The following is a 23,061-nucleotide window of genomic DNA, read 5'->3' on the forward strand; positions in this document are numbered from 1 at the left end:
TCAGTTTTCTGTCGTGTCCTCTGATTGTACTAGACAGCAGGAGTTCCTTGCTTTCCCCGCATTTTTCCAGTGATGCACTGTTTACTAAGTTCATCTCAACTTCTTGCACGTCGCGTAGGCAAAATTGTCTATCTCAAAGTGTTGGTAGCATCCGCATTCAACCACAAATGCTGAATGCTAAAGGGTACGGGTCGGGACCCCAACTTATGTATCTGCAAAATGTCGAACTATTGTGTGCCGCGAGGGTCACCTGATCGTGTAAATGGATGCAGATACCTATGGTACACATGCATATAGATGTGCATGAATGTGTACATAGGCATGGGTGACGCGTTAACCGATATGGTATGTTGAATTAACATTTGTACGTCTTTCGAGGGAAAGGTGGTAAGTACTTTCCAATCTCGCTGGCGTGGGGCCGCGGTGATAGCGGGGTTTACAATGGTGTGCTGTCATCACTCACAGAGTTTGGTGGACAAATCAAAAATAGGTTTCGTGCATGTTTCTAAAACTTCAGCCGGAGTTCCAACTATGTCCCTGCTGTGGAAAGGTGTGCATTCACAAAAGCATTGAAAAGCCATTGACAGATACTAACAACGTTCCTAAATTGTGGCCGTCACTAATATCCTGACGGGAAATGAGCCGAAATCCTTCTGCAGCGTCTTTCCCGCGGTGTCCTAAGCGCTCCAGAGGTCAGCTTTTCTAGCCTAACTATGCGCCTTTGTGCGTGTTTGTGTGTGCATTCGTAGGCTGCCGGACAAGGACGACTGCAGCGGCTTCTATCAGTGTCGGGACGGCAAGGCCTACCACAAAAAGCTGTCCGACCGGCCTGGTCTTTAAACCCCGACACGGAAGTGTGCGATCTGCCCGCCAATGTGAAATGCGGCGCCCACACTACTGCCACACAGCCGCCACCACCTACCACCCCCACCCCAACCACCACCACCACTACGGCAGCGCCCCCCACCCTGCCGCCCCCGTCTCCGTGTACGTTCCCCCTGCTCTAAGAGCGACGGTACCTACGCCAATCCGCTGAACTGCGGCACCTACTTTCAACTGCTCTCGGGCGGAAAGGCCAGCATCGAGTACTGTCCGGCCGGCACGCACTTCAACACGGGCACGAACGCGTGCGACGCGCCCGAGACCGCCGGCTGTTGTCACCTGTAACCCCCCTCCCCGTCCCGCCCCTCACCCGTCCCACGCCTCCCCGACACACCGCACCGGACCACGGCCACTGATTGGCTGCCGCGCTCACCTCGGTAGCTTGTTTTTCCCCCACGGCAGACAGCAATCGTCACGTGTTGCCGCTGACACTGCACCCAGTCTGTAGTCACCTTCCTTGTAGTGTAATCCGCACACAGCACCGCACATACCTTTCACGCATCCGCCGCCCGATCAGCACCCGCCTCTCCCGCTCGAGACATGCTGCATGCTGACAATGGCCGATCGAAGTAGGTTAGTGACTGAATCTTTTGGTGACGTCCTGGTTTGTGCAGCTGGCTTTCCGGGTCTGTCTGCGGGGCTCCACTGTGGTGTGAGGTGGAGGATACTACGCCGTCTCTCGCAGCAGCTATGGCAGCTGCACGCATTCTTCTGCTTCTGCTACTTTTCTGCCACCGCTGTTGACAGCCGCTCGCATGTTCACGATACTTGTCCACAGATCTGAAGCTCTGTAAATATTGCACCGTTTTGAACTGTTGCAGTCTGGGCTAGCCACAGCCAGAAACTGTTTTTCCCCCTGCTGTTATATTGCCCTAAGTATCATTATTGTTGCTCATTGGTTGTTTTTTGAATAGTCTCATGGCTGCGAACTGAACTGCATATATATTGATAAGTGAGCACTCTCAATATCATCGTTCATCCATTAAGGACAAACGCACGTTTACGAAACACACTATGCCAGATATTTGTCCTGCTCAACAGCTCAAAAGGCAAGCATACGTGTCTGTTGCCGCAGAGTACCTGATCCCAAAGACTGCCACAAATTTTACCAGTGCAAGAACGGCAAGGCCTACCCGATGAGCTGTCCGAAGGGCCTTGTCTACAACCCGACTCTGGAGGTCTGCGACTACCCTGAAGACGTCCCGGGGTGCATGCCAACGAAGCCGACCAAGCCAACCAGGCCGACCAAGCCGACCAAGCCGACCAAGCCGACCAAGCCGACCCGGCCGACCCGGCCGACACGGCCAACCAGGCCAACCAGGCCGACCAAGCCGACGCATAAGCCCAAGCCACATTCATCCAGCTCTAGCTCCGAGTCGGGAAGCGGATCTCACCACCACCACAGCAGCGACTCTCACTCCAGCTCAAAGCACCACCACAGCAGCGACTCGGACTCCGGCTCGAAGCACCACCATGGCAGCGGCTCCCATTCGAAGCACCACCACGGCAGCGACTCGAAGCACCACCATGGCAGCGGCTCTCATTCGAAGCATCATGGCAGCGACTCGAAGCACCACGGTAGTGGCTCGAAGCACCACCCTGGCAGCGGCTCGAACCACCACCACGATAGCGGCTCGAAGCACCACGGCAGGGAGTCGGCGGAGCGCGTGAAGTCGTTTGCACCTGCTCTGAAGAGCTCGCCTCTGTACAGGAACCCGGACCACGGCACTGTCGAGGACGATGATGGCTTCTTGGGTACGTTGTGATCGCGGTGCTTTGTTGTGCTTCCAATGCAAACCAGTTCATCAGTGAAGGATAAGGATTCATAATTTCGTGTCAAACCCTAGGAACTCGATGTGCTTGCTTATATGCCACATCTTTGAACATCATCAGTTAGTCCATGCATGTGTGACGGTTATCCTAATTCAGGGTTATGACGTGGGCAACCTTTGCCCACGTAAAATCTATCATTTGAAGTCCCCACGTACGCGTTTTTTGCGTGACCATCGCACTCACAGCAAACCTGTCGCGTTCGCAGAGGCCCAGTTCGCCCGAAGCCGAACGGCAAGTTCGCGTCCTCCAAGTGCCACTACTACTACCACTGCGTGGACGGCGTGCCGACCATGAAGCGCTGTCTGCACGGCACGCGCTTCTACGCCAAGGGGTCTCACTGCATTCCGGGCAGCTGCTGAGCGGCCGCTGGGCAGCTGCTGGGCGGCCGCTGGGCGCCTGCTGGGCTGCTGCTGAGCGCCTGGTCACTGCGTAGTGGGGGATGGTTCTGCAGAGGCTGCTGACCGTCGCGGTCCAGAGTGAGGGCTAGTCCGGTCGAGAACGTGAGGACGCTCGCGCCGGCGGACAGCTCACTGTCCACTCAGCTGCAGCTCTGTGCGAAAGGCTCTTCCGGATCGTGTGCTTCTAGCTTATGTAGAACTGGCTTGTGTGCACTTGGGAGAAGGTGGTACGCGCTCGACGAACGGATGCCTCTTGTTTCTTACGCTTGGACGTTGACGGACTATTGCTAGTGTATCTCCTCTACTGCACCGCGTGCTGTTGCTAATGCATCTTCTTAACTGCACCCTGTTCGCATGTATAACAAGTGCACACATTGAGCAATAAATTTGCACGTCATAACTTCTGTTTTCAAATAATGTCGAGAGTGATGCATTGCACACTGGCACCCTTGGGCCCCGAAGGGGCGCATAGGCTCCGAAAGTGTGCATGACCTGCAGAACGGACGCAGCTTTTTTAGCACAACACGCAACAAAATTGGACATCTTTGGACCTCCAGGCGACTATGGTCAGTCGCGAGCGAAAGAAAAGGGCCCATGAGCAGATACAAATAATTCATTGATAAGTACGGGGGTGGTGATTCGTTTTTTTGTTCGTCTTCTTTTTTTTTGTTCAGAGACCCGCGCGCTGCTGGCAGGGCAGTGGCGCAGGTAGAGAGGGGAACAATCCCCCTCCCCTTAGTCCCCAGGGTCCGAATGGCCCCTCGGGACGAGCAAGTAAGGGCATTTTGATGCCCCAAAGGGCTGGCCGGACATCGCATTAAAGGGCTTGGCTCGCAGTGCCGGACCCTCAAATGCCAGTCAGAGAGCACTTTGCGCCTATAAGGGACAACCTGGGTCAATAAGGATCAGTACTGAACAGTCGGTTCCGTGGCGTTTGGACCTGGGGACCTATTTACCAAATAAAAAGATGACCGGGCCGGCTGTTTATATTGATTAGGGCCCGTGAGTCAATAACAGCCTCAGGCTGGCCAAGGCACGCAGTGTCTAGCCGGGATCTTGTGTTGGCAAGGGATAGTGCCGACTCCTGGGACAATGCGGACCCCTATTTCGGCCAGAGACCACCAACATGAAGCAGTCGACTCCGTGACGATCTGAACCCTTAGGACCTCGCATCCAAGCAGGGACGAGGCTGGGGCCCATGATTTAGATTAGTCAGAGCCCCTGCGGCGCTGAGGAGCCCCTGGGTCGGCCACGGGCCTCTAAAGTAATAAGGGTTGCATTCCCACAATAGGCCCCAATGCGGCTAAGGGACCTATTTACTGAGCAGGGATAAGGACAAAATCCCAAATGCCAGAGAACCTCTTGGGATTGTTTGGGGGCCTATAACAGTGAATGGAGATCTGAACACTCAGTTTCAGTCCACGAGACAATGAAAGAAGCCTGTGGCAGACAGGGCCCTCAGTACCCCACTGCCCCTCTCCCCATTTCAGCCAAGCGCCCGTTAAGCTGAACTGGAGCCTCTCTGCCAGTTTTGTCGGTGGCGCGCCAATTATGACATTACGGTGGCAGACTGCCTACCACGCAAACAAGGGAAAATTTAGGTACTTTAACGCTGACCGTAGTCTTAAGGAAGTTTCAGCCGTCATTTCTGGCACTAACTGCTTTCATTTATACCCTGCTACTCAATAACATCACTATTATACTCATTTAACTAGTGTTAACAAGGGAGGTGGCAGCTTTTTAATTTCACCATCCTTGTCATACATATCTCATCATTTCATTTCATCTTTCCTGTCTTCCTTGCCACTTTGTTGCGACATTTCCCCGTGTTTGCCGCCGCTGGACAGAAGAGGCACCTTGGTCATCAATTCGTGGGTGATTGCGTAGACTAAAAAGTTGGATCAACTGGGGCGATGAAAAACTGTACTGCGTCATTGAAGGCTCCTGCGTCGACTGGGGTATCAATATATGATGGATTCCTCTGAGGGTCTGGATCTGGATCGAGTAAGGGACCCGCCCCAGGTCGCCAGAATGACAGCCGGTAGGCACTCTACGCTGGGACGGAAGGGTGCCTCCTTGACCGCAAACGATGATGCATCCCCTAGTGTTCTATACGCTGCTAGTGCCCCCTCTAGCTAGATATTTTCCTTCTAGCATCCATTTCCTAGAGCCCCCCAGCGCCGGTTCTAGTCAGATAATGTGCCCCAAGTTTTGCCTTGCCAGAATAAGGTAAACGGTCTCATGGCTACCTAAGAACATTCATATATATGCAGAATCGGACAGAGAAACGGCCTGCGTGAAAAGGTTCAAGGCTGTTTGCTCACAATCTTCGTAGCTAGAACTGCTATGGTCGTGCTTCATTTTCTATAAAACTGTACGTCGTCGGCCGCTGTAGAAAATACCAGATGACCGGCGCCGCGCGTTCGAGAACGGCGGTCGTGAAATAGTGTTCCCAAAGTTTTTGGAAATAAATTCACCCCGTTCAAAGATTAGACTGTGACGCATACGTCACTGTTACAATTTTGAGGCTGACCTGCCAAGAGATTGACAGTTAGAGCAACACGAAATCAAGAGGTTCTGCCTTTGCTCTCGCGGTGCTACAAGTGCTTATCCGCCCTTTTTTTACTATAACAATCTTAGAGGTGAAATGCACCCTGAACTGCCTTCTAGATGAGGAAATTGATTCAATAAAACTCTGAATGGTACTTCTTTCAAATACATAAGTCTTGCACGCCTGTTGGTCGCCACGTAGCGTAAACCACGAAGCCAACGACGCCCGGCCTACGGAGACTGCAACGCCGGGTGTCATGGCTTTTTGTATGCGGAAATCACAGACCGTGGTCAGTTTAATATGCTTTGCAGCGTAGCATCACGGGGCCTCAACACGAGGACGTTCTACCCTGCCTTATCTCATTAGGAACTTATTTCCGCAGCAGTGGGTCGGGATCTGCCTCGTAGCTTCGCCCTGCGGACGGAATGGTGGCGTAAGGCGCAAAAACAGATGCATTCGGCAAAGTGCATCTTAACAGCAAGTGTGCGCGTGACACGTGACACGTGCGAAGTCGCATGCTAAACCACGTCATTGCCCGTTAGATTGCCTATCGAAGCATGACACTCTCGAGTCGCTTCGTGCCCTGGGTGCCGAGGTATGCCGCAAAACGTGAATAAACCGGCCCGAAATGGAACAATTCAATTTATAGGTTCGTGCACGTGGACACCTGGCACGTGCGATATCATAATTTGCAGCAGGTGTTTGCCCGTTCGCTTCCCTATCAAGGCGTGCCACTCCCGTGTGAGTCCGCGTGCTGGGTGCAGAGGTGTGGCACATAAGGTGTAAACCCATGGAAAATAGCCAAACCCATAGTTCAACACGTGGGCGTCATGACACGTGACGCGTGTAACCAACCAGGGTGTGGCTAAACCCTTCTCATCTCCTCGCCGCTCAAGAGCATTTATGATTTCTTCCAAACACAACATAAGAGGGAACAACGATGCAAGGAAAACTGGATATTTGTTCAGTTCTAGCGCATTATTGACGTTGTAATTTTTTAATAAATAAATATAGTGACCTTTCAACAGGGCTTTTTAACCTTGAAATGACAGTGTCATTGGTGGTTTGCATGCACCAAGTATTGTGTGAGAAGTAAATGAGGTAAATGTGTGAGTGAAGATATGTGCATATTTGTATTGATCTTAAATGATAAGGTCAGAATTGCTGGCCAATCCTTTATCAAAAGGGATCACGGGTACCAACCCTGAGTTTTCCGGCCCTCATTTTTTGACGTCACTGAGTTTGGGCACGCTAGATGCATGTGTGATGCAGATATTGAAGGCGAGAAACAAGACTCTGGCAATGCTCTGTCGTATTTAATTCCACAGTGAAGTTGAGTGCTGTGTGAAGACTGAGTGCTAGCATTCAGCTAAGATATCTGAGTGTTTGAACCACACCACATCACAGGTAATTTTCATTTGCAGTCCTCGTTAAAGCTTTTCTCAGAATTAGCTTTAACTTTTACCAAATATGCTCAACTTACCAACGATTTTGTCAATTCAAAGGGAGTCCTCCCAAATATCAACTAAATAGTGTTGTAGCCTGGAGTACGGAAACCATGTATAAATGATCACTAACCTCCTTGTCTTGCATTCAGCTGAGAAAAACAATATTAAGACTGCCAGACTGTTGCTGACATTCTTTACAGGTTGGCGTGATGCAAGATGATGTGCCTGCAGCAGAGGCATAGTTTTGAAAGACTATGTCCCTGTTAAGCTGGGGAGCGGGGATGAGAACTGAGTACAACAGAGCCTATCCTCAAAATATTCCTACAAATGGGTTATTCCCCAAATGTCACCCAGCTTCTTCTTAAATTGGAGGGGGGGGGGGGGGCTGGTGCCCAGGTTGTGAATCGAAGTCTTCCCCTTCCTCAATTGAAAAGGAAGTGACACACCTGGTTTGCGATGAGACTTATGATTTATTTTTTTGTTGTAAGGTGTGAGTACGGTACAAAGTTGGGTGTGCTGAAGTGCTTGTTGAAGATTATCAAGTGTCTAAGCGACCCTTCAACCACTTGGTCCGTCCCATTGGCCCAGTTGATTAGAGCGCCTGGCTTCTGATCCACCTACCCGTGGCGGGTCGGGTTCGAGTCGGTTTTTGGCGGTTGCTATTTCTCCTTGACAGATATGGCCTACGGCCGGTGGCAGTAGCCACGCGAAAGGTCAGATGACGTCGGAGAACAGGACGGAGTGTCACACATTGCGGCATGTTGAACTTCCCGCCACCAAATTCTGCCGTTGACATGAAACTGCGCAATGGGATGGTAGGGATTAGGGCTCGCACAGCAAGCACTGCTCTGCGTGAGCTCTGGTCCCAGAAATCCATCCATTCAAAAGGTTAGGGTTAAATGTTTAAAAAAGAGATACCAGTGCGGTGGCTTGCCTGTTAACCGCATTTAAAACTCATCCAGCCAAGATCGCATGAAATCTATTGTATCTTAGGAGGAATATGTATTTTAAGACCACACTTTTAAATGAGAACAAATGTTTTGTTTAAAAAATCATTGGTGATTGCAAAACACTGTACTGAATCCAGTTCATTGGATGCACGCTAGGAACCCTAACAGACGCTCAAATATGGCCATAATTACAGGCCAAAGTACGCATCATGCGTCTGAATAGCATGTAAGAGTGATCGTGCTATGTTACATTTCACAGTATCCACAGCCATCCAATCAGGCATTGGGCCTGGTCACCACTAGATCTGATAACGATTTCAGAGCGTCACAGACGAACATTACCGCAGTTGGTCAGCGGTAGCGCAAATCGGCTACAGAACCCGAACTGTGCAGCCACACTATTACACAGCCACCGGTGATAACGTTGGGAGCAGGTCATGGGGTCCATAAAGGCTCAGGCCGCCTGTCTAATGATACTGTCCTTGCTAAGCTTTTCTGATCAGGCTAGTCTGGGTCATAGGTTTGTCTGATGTCCCCGGTGCGTGGTTCGAACAGCAGTAATGTTAGGGTAAACCAATTTCTCATTGCTTCCAACCTGCATGCATATTAAAGTCAGCTGCGGAGATGAGAGTCCGTCCAACTGACTGAGTATCTTGGCCATTGAGTCTGATGTTTGGTGTCTTTAAGGTCGTGAGCATCTTCACAATTGTATTGCACAATATATCAAGAGGCCAGCATGCAAAAATTCAGCCACTGCTTCTAACATGTATTGATCGGTGTGCTTTACTTGATGTGTACTTACTTGCGCTAGAGTCAGACCAGGTCAAATTGCGCTGCGATTTCAAATGATTGCTGTATGAAAATTTCCACAGCTATTATGTATGAACTGTTCTTTGCAGCATTACGGTTCCATGAGGTGTTAGCTCTACATTCCCTGAAATAGGTGCTAATGGTGCGCTGAGCTTTGAGTGCCCAGACTTGCAAGTAATGAATGCTGAAACGTGGGCGTATTTCTGTCATGCTGCACATGTTTGACCAGCATGTATTTTTCACAGTCGGGCCTGAAAATCAGCCAAACTAGTGGTGTCAATTTGTAAAACTGATCACTGGGCTGTCCTAACAATTTCAGACTATCTGATTGTGTGTTTTGAAACAGATTTGGCTCTTTGTGTGCCCCATATCAATTTTCATTTTTCATTTTTCATCACATGATAGTGAGGTGTTGATTGCATCAGCATAACGATTTTTGATGTTGTATAATACAGAAAGATGTAACATCTTGTGTAGAGTGACACCCTTGAATAAAACAGATGCTTGGCTGTGAGGAAGTAATGAATTTAGTAACTAAGCACAAACAATTGAAACTTTTGTAACTAACATTTATTCAGTACTCTACGGGTGTCTGCGATATCATGTGTGGTGACCAATCTCTTTGGTCCTATATCCCTACTGTTAAAAATTGATTCCGTTTCTTGATGGTATATGCAGAGCCTTGATAAGACAAGGGCATTGCCCTCTGTGCCAGTCCCCGTAATGTATAATGTCAACGTCCTAGCAGCTAGCAGAGGGAATCAACACTTGAGTTAACAATACAAGAGACTCAATCCGAATTGCTCCCTCCACACTTCAAAAGTCTTTTCATGCCCGTAAATTATCTCATACAAAATTTATCCTCATGACACCATCCTGGTACAGCACTATAGCTACTGTATCAGGATGGTGTCATGAGGCTAAATTTAAGTGATGACTGTAGGCCCATTTTACTGCAGGTACTGATCAACGTAAAGGCACTTGTCATCACAAGACAGTCATGCAGGGCGAATTATGGGCACATTCATTTTATGCAGTGTAAAATATTAGACTGCATTGGCAGAGGCAGCAGAAAAGTTTTGTTGGTCAGAATAGTTCATAGTAAGATGAGCAAAACATTTATCATCAAAAACTATGAAATAATTGACCATAACATGGTGTAAGGGCATGAGGCAAATCACGTGGCCACGCCACTTTATATAATATAACGATGCATAACAAATGTACTCCATTGCCCACATCATGTAGCAGACCACGTCACGTTTTTTCGACGTCATGGACGACGAAGAAGCTAGTGCGGTGGCTGTATTTTTGGTGGCACTGCTGTCGATGCTGGAATCGATAAGCCGACAGCGAATACGTCAGCAGATAATAGCATGGTTGACCGCCCGCCAAAAGTTTGTTACTGGTGGACCAAGTTTGTTCCGACATCTGATGATGACACTTTTCTGGAGAACTATAAGGTACATATGCCTAGTTTGGTTGCCGTTTGATCACGCCAATGAAGCAGAAATATTTAAAAAGCCATGCCACAGCACCCCACCACTTGGACTGTGTCGTACATGTGGCGCTGACCTATGAGCTCCCTGCCAGACATTTTGCGCTCGCTGCCAGTGTAGTAAGTCCTTGTTCGCCAGCGGCCTCTTCCGCGCAGGTCACCGGCCTCCTCCACGCGAGTTTCCAACCTTCTCTGCGCTCGCTGCCGAACTCAGCTGCACTCGCTACCAACCACTTTTGCAGTCACCACCGACCACATGCGAACGCTTCCACCATTTCCACCAGTCATGCCGCCCGCTGCATGCCTCCGCCCTTGCCACCATTTCCGCACTCGGGGCCGATCTCCTACGAGCTCCCCGCCTGCGTTGTCTGTGCTTGTCGTAGGCTTTGCACTTAGGTAGGCTGAATAAAGCAGCATTGCGACATCAATTACATTTCTAGAGAGGCAGCGATCACATGTGTGCCTAGAGTCTCGAAAAGATCCCAGGATCTGATCACACCAACACAGAGTCCTATGGGGCCCCGACCGCGCCCTGGGGATTCACGCACGTGTGTGGTGATAGTCATGATTTGGGGGCACGGCGCTTGTGCCGGCCGCTGGATCACGGTGGGCGCATCGTCAATGTTGCTCTTATTTGCACTACGGGCGCCACCTGAAAGGACACCAGAGAAGCATGTACCAAATGTTAGGAGTAGGGATACTTCCAGGTGCCTTCCAGGGAAACGAGCACAATATGATTCAAACAGAGCCATGCTCAACTCAGCACAAAATGTACAAACATACCGACGTGTTTCGTACAGGAATCCTCTCGCTCTCATCCCCTGTTCTTTGTGCAATAGCTCAACGGATTCCAGCACAAATGCGTGAACATCATGACAGAGCTGGCATGGCCAGCACAAAATTCCAATATCTGGTGGTTGAAAATTGACTAGAGCGCAGGTCATGATTGGGAACTGGTATACAAAGGGAACTAGTGCTATGAAGTCTGGCACTCAGCCACAATCTACCGTTCTCCTTCAGTCCTATCAGCTTTTCGTTAGTTGGCACCATATTTTGTGCATAGTGACATACAGAACACGTCCTCCCGCTCCGGCGCAGGCGCGGTGACGGCCATGCCGACCACAGCCAAGTCCATGCCCATGCCATGATGACAAACAGAACACGTCTTCCCGCTCCGGCGCACGGGCGGCGACGGCCATGCCGACCACAGCCAGGTTCATGTCCATGCCATGATGACATACAGAACACGTCCTCCCGCTCCGGCGCACGGGCGGCGACGGCATGCCGACCACAGCCAGGTTCATGTCCATGCCATGATGACATACAGAACACGTCCTCCCGCTCCGGCGCAGGGGCGGCGACGGCCATGCCGACCACAGCCAAGTCCATGCCCATGCCATGATGACATACAGAACACGTCCTCCCGCTCCGGTGCAGGGGCGGCGACGGACATGCCGACCACAGCCAAGTCCATGTCCATGCCATGATGCCTGGTCACGGCCGGTCGGCTGCCGAGAAGCTGATCAAGTAGGTCCATGACCTCCACGGACTTCCGGTCGCGACTGCTCCCACTGTCACGGTCACGGACCTCTCTGTACTTTGTTGTTGCTTTTCGGTACTTGCCGTGTACCTGCTGATGCCTGAAAATGCAACATTTCCGAGCATAAACGCGTGGCGTATGGGTAGTGTACATTTAGTACCACGTAACCAGCAAGTGCGCTGGTAACTACGTTACCAACACGCACGGCATTACACATCAGCCTTCCTCGCATACATCATGCTGACCATTCTTATACCCAGATCATCATGTAGCCGTGCGTATGACTGTGTGCTTAAGACAGCAGATCAAGGTTGGTTTTAGGCTAGCTGGCTGGTTGGCCGGCCACCGATCAAAATTTACCGTTGAGCCACCGATCGAAATTTACCGTTTAGGCACCTATCGAAAAATTTCCCTTGTACCAATGAAGAGCAGCGTAGTGCAATTTTTTGCAATGCATATAAATTTTGGTACAGACCCATCCTACAAACATTTTTTACTGCTTCTATTTCAGTCGACTAACACTCATAGAGCCATGCAATACCATTTACTCTGTTATGATCCAATGAAGCTGCATGCCAATCCCTCATCAGCTCCGTCTTAAGTTTAGAGTAAATCTTACAACTTAATGCATGACCCTCCACTTCATTATAAAAGAATGTGCACTATTGCAATACTTGCACCTTAAAAATGCCTTTTTCTTTGAGTGATTCTGTGATTCGCATGAATGTACTCTTTCGGGCAATGTCTGGTGTGTCCAGAAGCTTTTCTAGCTTAACTTTCACCATAATGGCTGACGTGGTACGAACTTCTGCCCCTTCCCAGCGTGCCCTGTAGAGAACATAAATTGTGTTATCATTATCATTATTGCGAGCCTCGGCGAAATCCAGCGAGTGGCTATTCTAACGCCGCGTCAGTAACTACTACATAGCTCAAAACACAACGCGTAACATATGCAAATGAGACGCAACGCCAGCGGTACGCATGCGATGTTGTAAAATATGAGCGACTTGTGATACAATCAGCACCTGCACGTCATGGGCTGTTGGTCAATTTAGGTAAGTTCTCTGATGAAAGGCATTGATTTGCCTTGAACTCATTTAACTTTTTGCGCTGGCGCGTGGCAGCAGGGAGCCGATTCCACGCCGCCACGGCTCAATAGGGAAATTGGGGAGCCCGCTTCACGCGCTCTAGGCGAGGGTGTTTTACAGCGCTTGTCTGTAGCGTAGTTTGTTAAAGGCAGGGAACGGAATTGTAGTTTGTTAAAGGTAGGGAATGGAATTGTGGCTTGTCACTGGAAGGAATCTACATTTGGTCACGTATGAAAACCACACTACCAACAAGGAATATATTATGTATGAATCAAGTACACAGTCCCTTAGCCCCGGACAAACATCCCCGCTACAAGTGCCAGTGCTGACCGCAACAATGACTGTCACAATTCAACAAAACACAATTCCTAGTACTTCAGTAATCTCCTGGGTGGAAGAACCACTGTGCACATGAAACTGCGTCAACAGAAAACTACTGCGATGAATTCCATGAAAACAGGAAATCATGGCAAACAGGAAGGACATACACCTTCATGGCATCCATCCTATGCTACATGATACCAAAGCTATCTAACGGGCGCTGTGATAGGGCCACGACGGCCACGCGCCGCTCGGCCCGGGCATCAGCACTAGGGCTGAAACAAACATATTATATGCTATTGTGGTGCGTAAGCAGGACTGGCTGGCTCGTCTTGTTGACGTTAAAAACGGATTCACCTGAAAAATAAAAATGTTATCCCAGGAGCCTTTCAAGTGCATTGGAAGCGCTTGGAAGATTAGTCCAGACAATGCAAAAACAAAAGCATATGAGTTTAGCCCTAATGAAATATTGCTGGGTAGCGTGAAGCAGAATCTTTGCGTGCACGTGGGCAAAGTAGAGGAGCCCCTTTCTCTGAACATAAACCAAGTCATAACCTCCCATTTTTTGTGCAAGTGCAGTGACAACATATTTGTTGGAGACACATATAACACAAAAGAAAATATCGTACCATAAAAACAAAAAATAAACAATACTAGCCATGCTTAAAAACAAGACCTGCAAGTTATAAACACCACATGGTAACAGTACCATGACATCTATAAGCCATCATGAGCACTTTTTGAAATTTTTCCAGCATAGGCACGTCTGCAAATTGTACAGCATGAACACTCTGAAATTTTTAGCATACATACATTATCATCATTCAGATGTTATTATATTCATGTCACAATACTTTATTCATAGTATTACACAGTGAGAGCCCTCTTTCCATTTCTGGGGAATACATAGCACACTAATATAACACGCACAACACCACTGAGGCGAAACAAAATGACCACACAACAAAATCATTTCTTGAAACCTCAAAAGCATTATAATCATAAAATTGCTTCTCCTACCAACACAGTCTTCTACACATCTTACCAGCTTACTGAGCGGTCAGGCAGCTTTAATGATGGCCCAGGATCATGCGTCAAACGCCTCTTCTTGGCACCTCCAACAAATTTGTTATACAGGGCAAAACTAGTATCAAAATGCTTTGCCTCAAAGTGCTTAGAACAAAATGCCGTTGTTTTAGGATTTAATTTGTCTCTACGTCCATATTGACAAACCTTAACTTGTTTACAGGAAATCTACAGGAAAACGATGAAATGAAATGCCAGGGGGAGTCCAATAACTTTGTGAATCACAGCCGCCTACAATGCAAGAAGGCGTCTTCAGTAAGAAGGTAAAACACTGTAAAAAGTTAAGATGATCACAACTGGTGTCCATGGTCAGTATATCTGAAAGCGACTGACTGACTAATGGCAAAAAAGGATACGTCACACCAAACATGCTTGGGACAGCAGAAAAATTGCCGCAACAATTTGAGAACATGTATGTCATAAACAAAAGTGTTCAATGTTTGTGTAGTCAGGACAGATTCCGATGGATGGAGAAAATGATACAAAAATATGATGCTTCAAAGTTTCAGGAAAAGATACCCTGAAATCAGATTCTAGAAAAAATGCATGCAAAAAATCAGGTGCAATATTCTAAACAACCATAAAGCAAATCATGTGGAGGTATTCCGTGTTTATCCAACACCATTAAAAAGGCAACAAAGGTGAAAGCCCTTATCAATTAATGAATGTATATCTGCAAGCATGCACACATATGCATAATAAAATACACCAGAAGTCAAGCATTTTAAACGCTATCAATCACTCAAAACAAACTGCACTGGAAATCTCTCGGACAAGTCGTAGTCATGGCAACTGATGGCGACCCACGGATGTACAACGCCCAGGAACTGCGATGCATGATACGCTACAAACGCCGCATGACGTATAACCCCAAGTTATGTATACCCCCACGGAAAAACATAAAATTCAAATGAGGTTAAACTGTTCCAAGATTCAATCCCCGTTCAAGAATAGCGTTTGCATGACAAAACTGTGGACCATTCATTCAGAGTCCAACCCGGAACCGTCAGCCACAAGTCACCACAGCATACTCATCATTCAGACTAATGGGCTGTATAGCATTCAGCTGCCTAAGTGAGAGCCTTCCGTGCTGCTGACATCATCAAATATGATATACATGACGTCATGCAGCCTTTGTGTCCAGACTACTTCTTTTCTCACACAGCTCAATGTTGTCACTTTTCGATAGTGTTAAACGATACGGCGGACACCCCCTGCATGATACTAAATGGCTCAACCACCATCTCCAGAGTCTCCAGCAGCTCGGTTGGCACCTTGTGTGTTAGAGCAAAGAACCTTGCACGGGTTTATGGGCAAGCAAGGCGTTATGAATTTAGGGAAATACTACAGTAATTTTATATATATGTTTTACCAAATATTTAACGGATAGTGTAGGGCAAATTTAGATATTGAACAAATGAATTGTGCCCTACAGGTACAAGCTTTTGAGTTGTATTGCCATGAATCCCCTTTGGGACTTTGTTTTGAAGGGACCTCACGGTCAAAAGCGGTGTTATAACCGAAAAACTGCGCGGAAATTGCGAGAAAACCTGCAATTTGATAGCCCCGCGGATTGTGCAAGTGTGGGATCACACTTATTTGACATCAGAATGTGAATCAGGCGCTTGAAACGGGTGTGATCAGTGGTAGCGCGTGCCAGTGGCTTGTGTTGATCTTGATGTGATGGGGGTGTGCATGCGAGGTTTGTGCCTCTGAAAGGGGGCGTTGTTTTCGTATTTTTAAACCGAATGTCTCGCAATAAAATGTGATATATTGATACCTCCCTTTATTTTTAGGTTTACGTTTGAACATGCCAAGGTAGTGATGCTGGCAAACTGAATGAAACACTAGCACCCATGCTGCAGGGGTGTTCAAAGGCAATTTGCTGCTCCATTATGATTTTGCCAGCATTTAAACCTATTGCATGCTCCTATAGCATGTAACCTACCAGCCTACAGCATGGACTTAACCCATTGCATGCAATTATATTAGCAATTCATTTTGCAGTAGGGGCAGGTCCGTGCAGCTCATCAACGTACATGTTTGGTATAAGTTTGCATCATACGGCTCTGCAAGATTATGAAAATGTGAAAATCAAGAATTCTGAAAATAGAGTGTTGCGTTATTATAGATGCACATATTGTTGTTTTTTTTTCAAATTGTGTGCAGGCCAGCATTGCTTGTGAGTCATCAGTATCGTAGTCACTGTAACTCGTGTGAGATGCTCGGTGCTGGGAAAGGTGGAAAAGTATGGCTGTTGGTTTCGTGGATAGCATTTAAAGGGAATGCTCTACATTTGAAGATATTGAGATAAGTATCAGATATGGTGGGAAAAGCTTACTTTTAACTAGCGGTAAGCTTTCAACTTTTAAACACGACCCTAAGTAGCAGAAATTCAAATTATGTAGAAATGCGCCCCATTACGTCAGTTTTTGATGGCGTCATGGAATGGTTTCGTGACGACAACAATACCTGGCAGCATCTGGCATCCAGACCTAAAGAATTTCTCGAAACGCACGAAAACTGACGCCAACAGGTCATTCTTGTCGCGGGCGCTGCGTTACGTGGCGGATCTGTGAATGGCTTGTTTGTGGACTTTTTGTATTGGTGCTGGTCGTAAGCGAAGCTTTGGTGGCTGTTTGACATATGCAACGTAGCGATCACCAGCTTTTAGAGCAGATTATTAAGGGGAATGTTCCACATTTGAAGATGTTGAGTTAGGCATCAGATATGATGGGAAATGTTTCTTTATAACTCTTGGTAAGCTTTCAAGGTTCAAAAACGACACTAAGAAGCAAAATTTCAAAGTTTATAAAAATAGGCTCCATTACGTCATTGTTTCATGGCGTCATGAAATGGGTTTGTGACGACAGTAAAACCTGGCAGTGTCTGGCATCCAGACCTAAATAATGCCTTGAAACACGCGAAAGCTGACGCCAACCGGCCATTCTCGTCGCGGGGACTGTGTCGGCGAGCAGATTAGTGGGTGGGTTATTTGTGGATTTTTTGTGGGTGGGTTATTTGTGGATTTACCATTCTTATTTAGGATTAGTTGCGCAATTACTAGTTAATCCTGATATAACCATCGTGGTGCAACAGAATTCGCGTTGTTGATAGCCTTTGTGCGTTGTTAAAATCAGCTGTTACCAGTCATTCATAAATCATAAGCTGTCATCTCATAGGCTTGACAAAGAATAGTCAACCAGTGTGGTACATTGCGTAATGGCACGTGTCAACGGTGTCATCGTGACACTACCTCAGTGCTGCACTGTGGCATGGCATAATAAGCAATGATACGGTTTTTGTGCTGCACTTGCTGCTACTTTCACAATATACTCCATCATGAAGAGATGTGTCAAGCGTGCGTTCTTGTATTAAACTCCGCTTCTGACATGTCAGCGATCAAAAAGAGATGATACAATGTACGAATCACTTTCAGCAAAACACACAATAAGTGACATTATTTGCTCACCCTGTTTTGGGAATCCACAAATCAAAGGTAACAAAGATGCAAACACGTTTTTTGCTTCCACGGCCATACAACATGCTGCAGGCATCAGACTGCTTCACTCAGAAATATTGTTCACACAAGTAACAGCACATATATAACAAGAAAATATTGCAATGGAACTACAAGCCTGCTGGCCTTGCACAAGGCTGGAGACGTGACAAGTGCATGTAGCCATGCTAAAATGGGCAAAATGCAAGGAAGTGACGAAGCTGCCAGTGAGCACAAGGATCACGATAACAATATTGTTAAGCGCTGTCCAAGAAACCAACAGCAAGACCTTTTCACCTTTCCCAGCACCGAGCATCTCACACAAGTTGCAGTGACTGGGACATTGATGACTCACAAGCAATGCTAGCCTGAATACAAAATTTCTTAAAACAGTAGTATGTGCATCTATAATAATGCTGCACTATATTTTCAAAATTCTTAAGGGAGAAAATTTTGCAGAGCCGTATCACGCAAGCTCATACCAAACATGTACATTGATGAGCTGCACGGACCCGCCCCTAGTGCCAAAATAGATTGCTAATATTATGGCATGCAACGGATTAATTGCATGCTGTAATACCTCAATAGGTCCGAAATGTTGGTAACATCATGATTAAGCAGCAAATTGCCTTTGAACACCCCTGTAGCATGGGTGCTAGTCTTTCTTTCAGTTTGTCGACATCCCTACCTTGGCGTGTTCAAACGGAAACCAAAAGATAGAGGCATGTATTAATATATCACATTCTATTAGGAGTCATTTGATTTAAAGAATAACATAGCAATGTCCTCTCTCAGAAGCACAAACCTCGCATACACACTCTCCATCACATCAGATCAACACAAACCTCTGGCACGCGCCATCACTGATCACGCCCATTTCAAGCGCCTGATTCACACTCTAATGTCAAATAAGTGTGATACACACTTTCGCGCAATTTCCACACAAGTTTTCGGTTACCACCACATTTTACCGTGAGCCTCCTTCAAAGCAAAGTTCTAACTGGGGTTCACGGCGTGGAACTCAAGAGGTTGTATTGGTCGGACACAGTTTCTTCGTTCAAGATTCAAATTTGTCCTTCAATAGTCGTTCAATAGTTAATAAAATGTGCATCTAAAATTACTGTAGTATTTCCCTAATTTTATAGCTTTTTGCTAGCCCACAAACCCGTGCAAGGTGCATTGCTCCGGTACGCAAGGCGCCGAGCGAACTGCTTGTAAGAAATACGCCAGTGGAAAAAAAACAGCGGGAGAAGAAAGGCAGATTTGTTGCCGCGTCTTCCCCTTGCCACATTCGGGACAGTGGCTTTTTTTGCTCTGTACTTTTTTGCAGACAGTGGTGTTCTTTTTTATAACATTGACCTATGGTTTAGAAGCAAGGAAAACTGCCCTGTTGGCGACGAGTACCGCACAGCCCGAAAGTGCACACGCTCACGTTCGCGACACGCATTTAGCAGTGAAATCTTACTAACAGCCAATCACCTTCCGCAGATTGTATCATATGTACTGCATCATCATTCTTGCGAATGTATCAGTAGCCATGTTGGTTTGACCATAAGCAGAAGACAGTCTGTAATATAACGGGAATCGTGTGACAGTTTCTATGACGACATCAATGCCAAGGTGACACTGAAGTAGGCTCCCAATCAACCATTTTGTACTTTTGCGGGCGTATAACTCAGGAACCAGAGTGTTTTGGGCCTTAAAAGAGCCTGGCCGTGAGCTACATCAAAAGTCCTCAAGATGGCTCCTTTAGTTCAAACCCCGTGTAAAGGTGGAAAATTTTCTTTAATAATATATTCATCATGAGCCTTCTGTGCACTGGCAGCTTCATAACTTCCCTACATTTCGCCCACCGTATCATGACCGCATGCACTTGTGATGTCTCCAACCTTGTGCAAGGTTAGCAGGTTTCCAGTTTCGTTGAAATATTTTCTTCTTATGCATGTGTTATTACTTGTGTGAACAATATTTTTGAGTAAAGCAGCCTGATGGCTGCAGCATGTTGCATGGCTGTGGAAGCAGAAGACATGTTTGCATCTTCGTCACCCATGTTTTGTGGATTTCCAAAACAGGCTGATCAAGTGATGCCACTTATTGGTTGTGTGCTTTGCTGAAAGTGATTTGTATATTGTATCATGTGTTTTTGGTCAGTCACATATCAAATGCAGAGTACATACAAGAAAGCATGTTTGACCGATCTTTGAGGTAGTGACACGATGACCCTGTTGACCTGTGCCATTCCACAAGGTACCACATTGGTTGACTGCTCTATGTCAAGCCTATGAGATAACAACTTGTAGCTTATGAAAGATTGGTAACGACTGATTTCACAACGCCAAAGGATTATTGCCAGCGAGCATGCTGTTGCAACACAATGGTTATATCAGGGTTCACTAATAATTGCATAAATAATCCTGAGCAAGAAAAAATTTATTGGAAGTCTCACCACCTTTACTCTAGAAATATCAACGCTTTGGCAATCAATTCAGAGCAATGTTATATACTTGTTAATATTTGCACGCAACTGCATTTCCAGTTGTCAATCAAAAAGAGGGTAAGTACTTTGCACATCACATGATATCAATTCCAGAACCACAGCCTTGCAGGCAAGAATAAGTCCACAATACAGTATTGACATCCTCAACAGTCCTTGGCAGGTTTCGGTAACGGATTCATGACGCTATATGGCAGTCTTCACAGCATATCGTACTTTGATATTAATAATCTGCTCTAAAAGCTGGCGATCGCTACGTTGCGTATATCAAACAGTCCACCAAAACTTACGCTACGATCAATACCAAGACAAAAAATACACAAACAAGCTATTCAGTAACCTGCCACCTAACACAGCGCCCGCGACGGGAATCGCCGGTTGGCGTCAGTTTTCGTGCGTTCCGAGACATTTTTTTTAGGTCCTGATGCCCGATGCTAGCAGGTATCGCTGTCGTCACAAAACCATTCCATGACGCCATTTAAACAATGACGTAATGGGGCGCACCTTTACATACTTTGAAATTTTGACACTTAGGGCCGTTTCTGAACGCTGAAAGCTTACCAATAGTTACAAGGAAGTTTTTCACATCATATCTGATGCTTACCTCAATATCTTTAGCAGCATTTAAGAGCGTTCCCTTTAATATTTTTACTCATATTGTCAAGAGACCGGACTTTGTGGCTGAATTAATGTTTGGGATCAAGGCCACACCACTGCTTGACTGCATTGCTTGTACCGCTTGAGGCCAAACCTCAATTGCTAAACAACTGTGTACTCTGGGCATGATTCCCAACATTGCAGCAATCACAAAATTTGTCTGGCACCATCTGATCATGAAATGCCATATCAGTGACAGAACTGTATGATAAAGAGTTGCGTACCTGATGTTAGGCATATGTGCCTGGCATCTTAGTTTGGAGCATGAACCCCTCACATTTGGCTTAGCTCTGACAATTTTAAGCAGTTCATGTACCTAGGTGCAGGCACATAGCTGGGGCAGAGATCATGCAGCGCCAGAAAGCTCAGTAGGGTGCAGGCACAGAGCTGGGGCAGAGATCATGCAGCGCCAGAAAGCTCAGTAGGGTGCAGGCACAGAGCTGGGGCAGAGATCATGCAGCGCCAGAAAGCTCAGTAGGGTGCAGCACAATGAAAGTGAGAATTAATTGAGGCAGCCACGGCTTGAAGGCCAACCAGAAGGTAATTGTCTTAACTGCATCTTAGCTACCTTATCGTTCCCATATCATTCCGTACAGCCATTTAGGCAGCTGCACCCAAATGCATCTAAGCTGTAGCCAAGATCCCAATTTAACTGAAATGTTCAGACCAAACAGTGATCGAAGTAGGCGAGTATAAGTGTATCAGCCCCAAATCCACAGCATTGCATGGTTTGAATCATAAAATGTTGGATGCGTTTTAAAATACTGTAACTTATGTGACATAAAGCAGGAATGCAAGATATGGATTGGTGAATTCAGAGTGATGTCCATCAAACCTGAGTGCAACAGTACAGGCACTGTACGTCAGTAGGTGCAAAATCTGGTGAATATAGGTCCATTGTCACATAAGTCATATGTGATAAATGCTATCTGGCTCTGAATGTGGCTGCCCGTACAACCCACCACCATGCAGTCAGAGATTAACTAATTCAATTCAGGTGAGCAGGCACCAAAAGTCGTGGCAAATGGGAACGGAATTTTGCCCATGCTAGCTTCCACCGCTTCGCTGAATCAAAACTTGTCCGATATATCTCGAGGACTGGTTTGCAACATTTTGCAGACTGGCTAAATAGTACATTAAATTCTACGATTGGACGCACGCCGTGGTTAGAATGCATCAGCTGACGCATGCACGGCGTACCACGCCGTACTCAACTAGTACAAATCAGTTGAAGTACTCAGAATACAAACCCTTGCTTGCTTTCTGGGAAACCATGTCGATTTTCTCATCTCAACTACAACTTAAGCAATACTACCATACACCATGGCAATACCAGCAGCAACGACGCAGGACAGTCGAACACCTCAACATCGTTATAACCGGCATCACCCTAAATGTGGCGTTTTTGCGGCCTAACTCTCGCGTAAGAGCAGTTTCCAGCAACCTCTTGGCAACTGAAATTAAACTTGACCTATCAGAGAGCAGTCTTCATAGATCAAGATCGATAAAAATGTCCATATGGCAGCGGGGCCGTTTATCCTGAGAGGATATATTTTTTTTCGTACATGCGTATCCTAGCAACCGTTGTCAGTGGTGTTAGAAATAGTGCTAACCTCTGTTCTAGGGCCTTGGTGCTGACCGAAATGGCCCAGCTATTAATGTTCTGGCAAAGTATTCTTACTATATTATTAAATATCAGAGGTGAAGAGAAATATATTTATATCATCATTCTGTATATGCATTTATATTTCCTGTAGCTCAACAACTAGCTTTCAAGAACAGCGAGAAACAAGGTTTTGGAGCAGGAAAGCTGACGCCACTAAAACCTACATTATCGAGCATACATTGTATGAAAACGATGGAAGTGCAGCGAAACTTGCTGAAGTATTTTGCGTTTGCTTCTTTCTTTTATTTCTATGCATTATTTTTTGCAAGTTGTTTAGACATCAACAGAGACGTCCAATGGTTATAAGATCGCCACGTGATCCAGGGGCTTAAGATCGCAT

General features: G+C 46.7%; 1 protein-coding gene across 1 annotated transcript; it reads left to right on the forward strand.

The window, feature by feature from the left end:
* Positions 1 to 1,245: 1,245 nt before the first annotated feature.
* On the forward strand, positions 1,246 to 3,301 carry LOC119102936 (transcription initiation factor TFIID subunit 1-like). The gene is made up of 4 exons (XM_037226385.1): positions 1,246 to 1,455; positions 1,958 to 2,637; positions 2,921 to 2,946; positions 3,242 to 3,301. Exons 1-4 carry the CDS (start codon positions 1,430 to 1,432, stop codon positions 3,299 to 3,301), a joined length of 792 nt encoding a protein of 263 aa, XP_037082280.1. The 5' UTR covers positions 1,246 to 1,429.
* The last annotated feature ends 19,760 nt before the right edge of the window (positions 3,302 to 23,061 follow it).

This window comes from Pollicipes pollicipes, unplaced genomic scaffold (assembly GCF_011947565.3).
Source record: "Pollicipes pollicipes isolate AB1234 unplaced genomic scaffold, Ppol_2.1 Scaffold_5724;HRSCAF=6776_pilon_pilon_pilon, whole genome shotgun sequence".
In the NCBI taxonomy this organism is placed as follows: Eukaryota; Metazoa; Arthropoda; class Thecostraca; order Pollicipedomorpha; family Pollicipedidae; genus Pollicipes; species Pollicipes pollicipes.

Excerpts from the sequence above, each read along its gene's own strand:
- LOC119102936 (XM_037226385.1), top strand. The coding sequence starts at position 1,430 with ATGCTGACAATGGCCGATCGAAGTAG. Across the intron at positions 1,456-1,957 it reads ACAATGGCCGATCGAAGTAG|AGTACCTGATCCCAAAGACT; the intron begins GTTAGTGACTGA and ends CTGTTGCCGCAG. Across the intron at positions 2,638-2,920 it reads GGACGATGATGGCTTCTTGG|AGGCCCAGTTCGCCCGAAGC; the intron begins GTACGTTGTGAT and ends TCGCGTTCGCAG.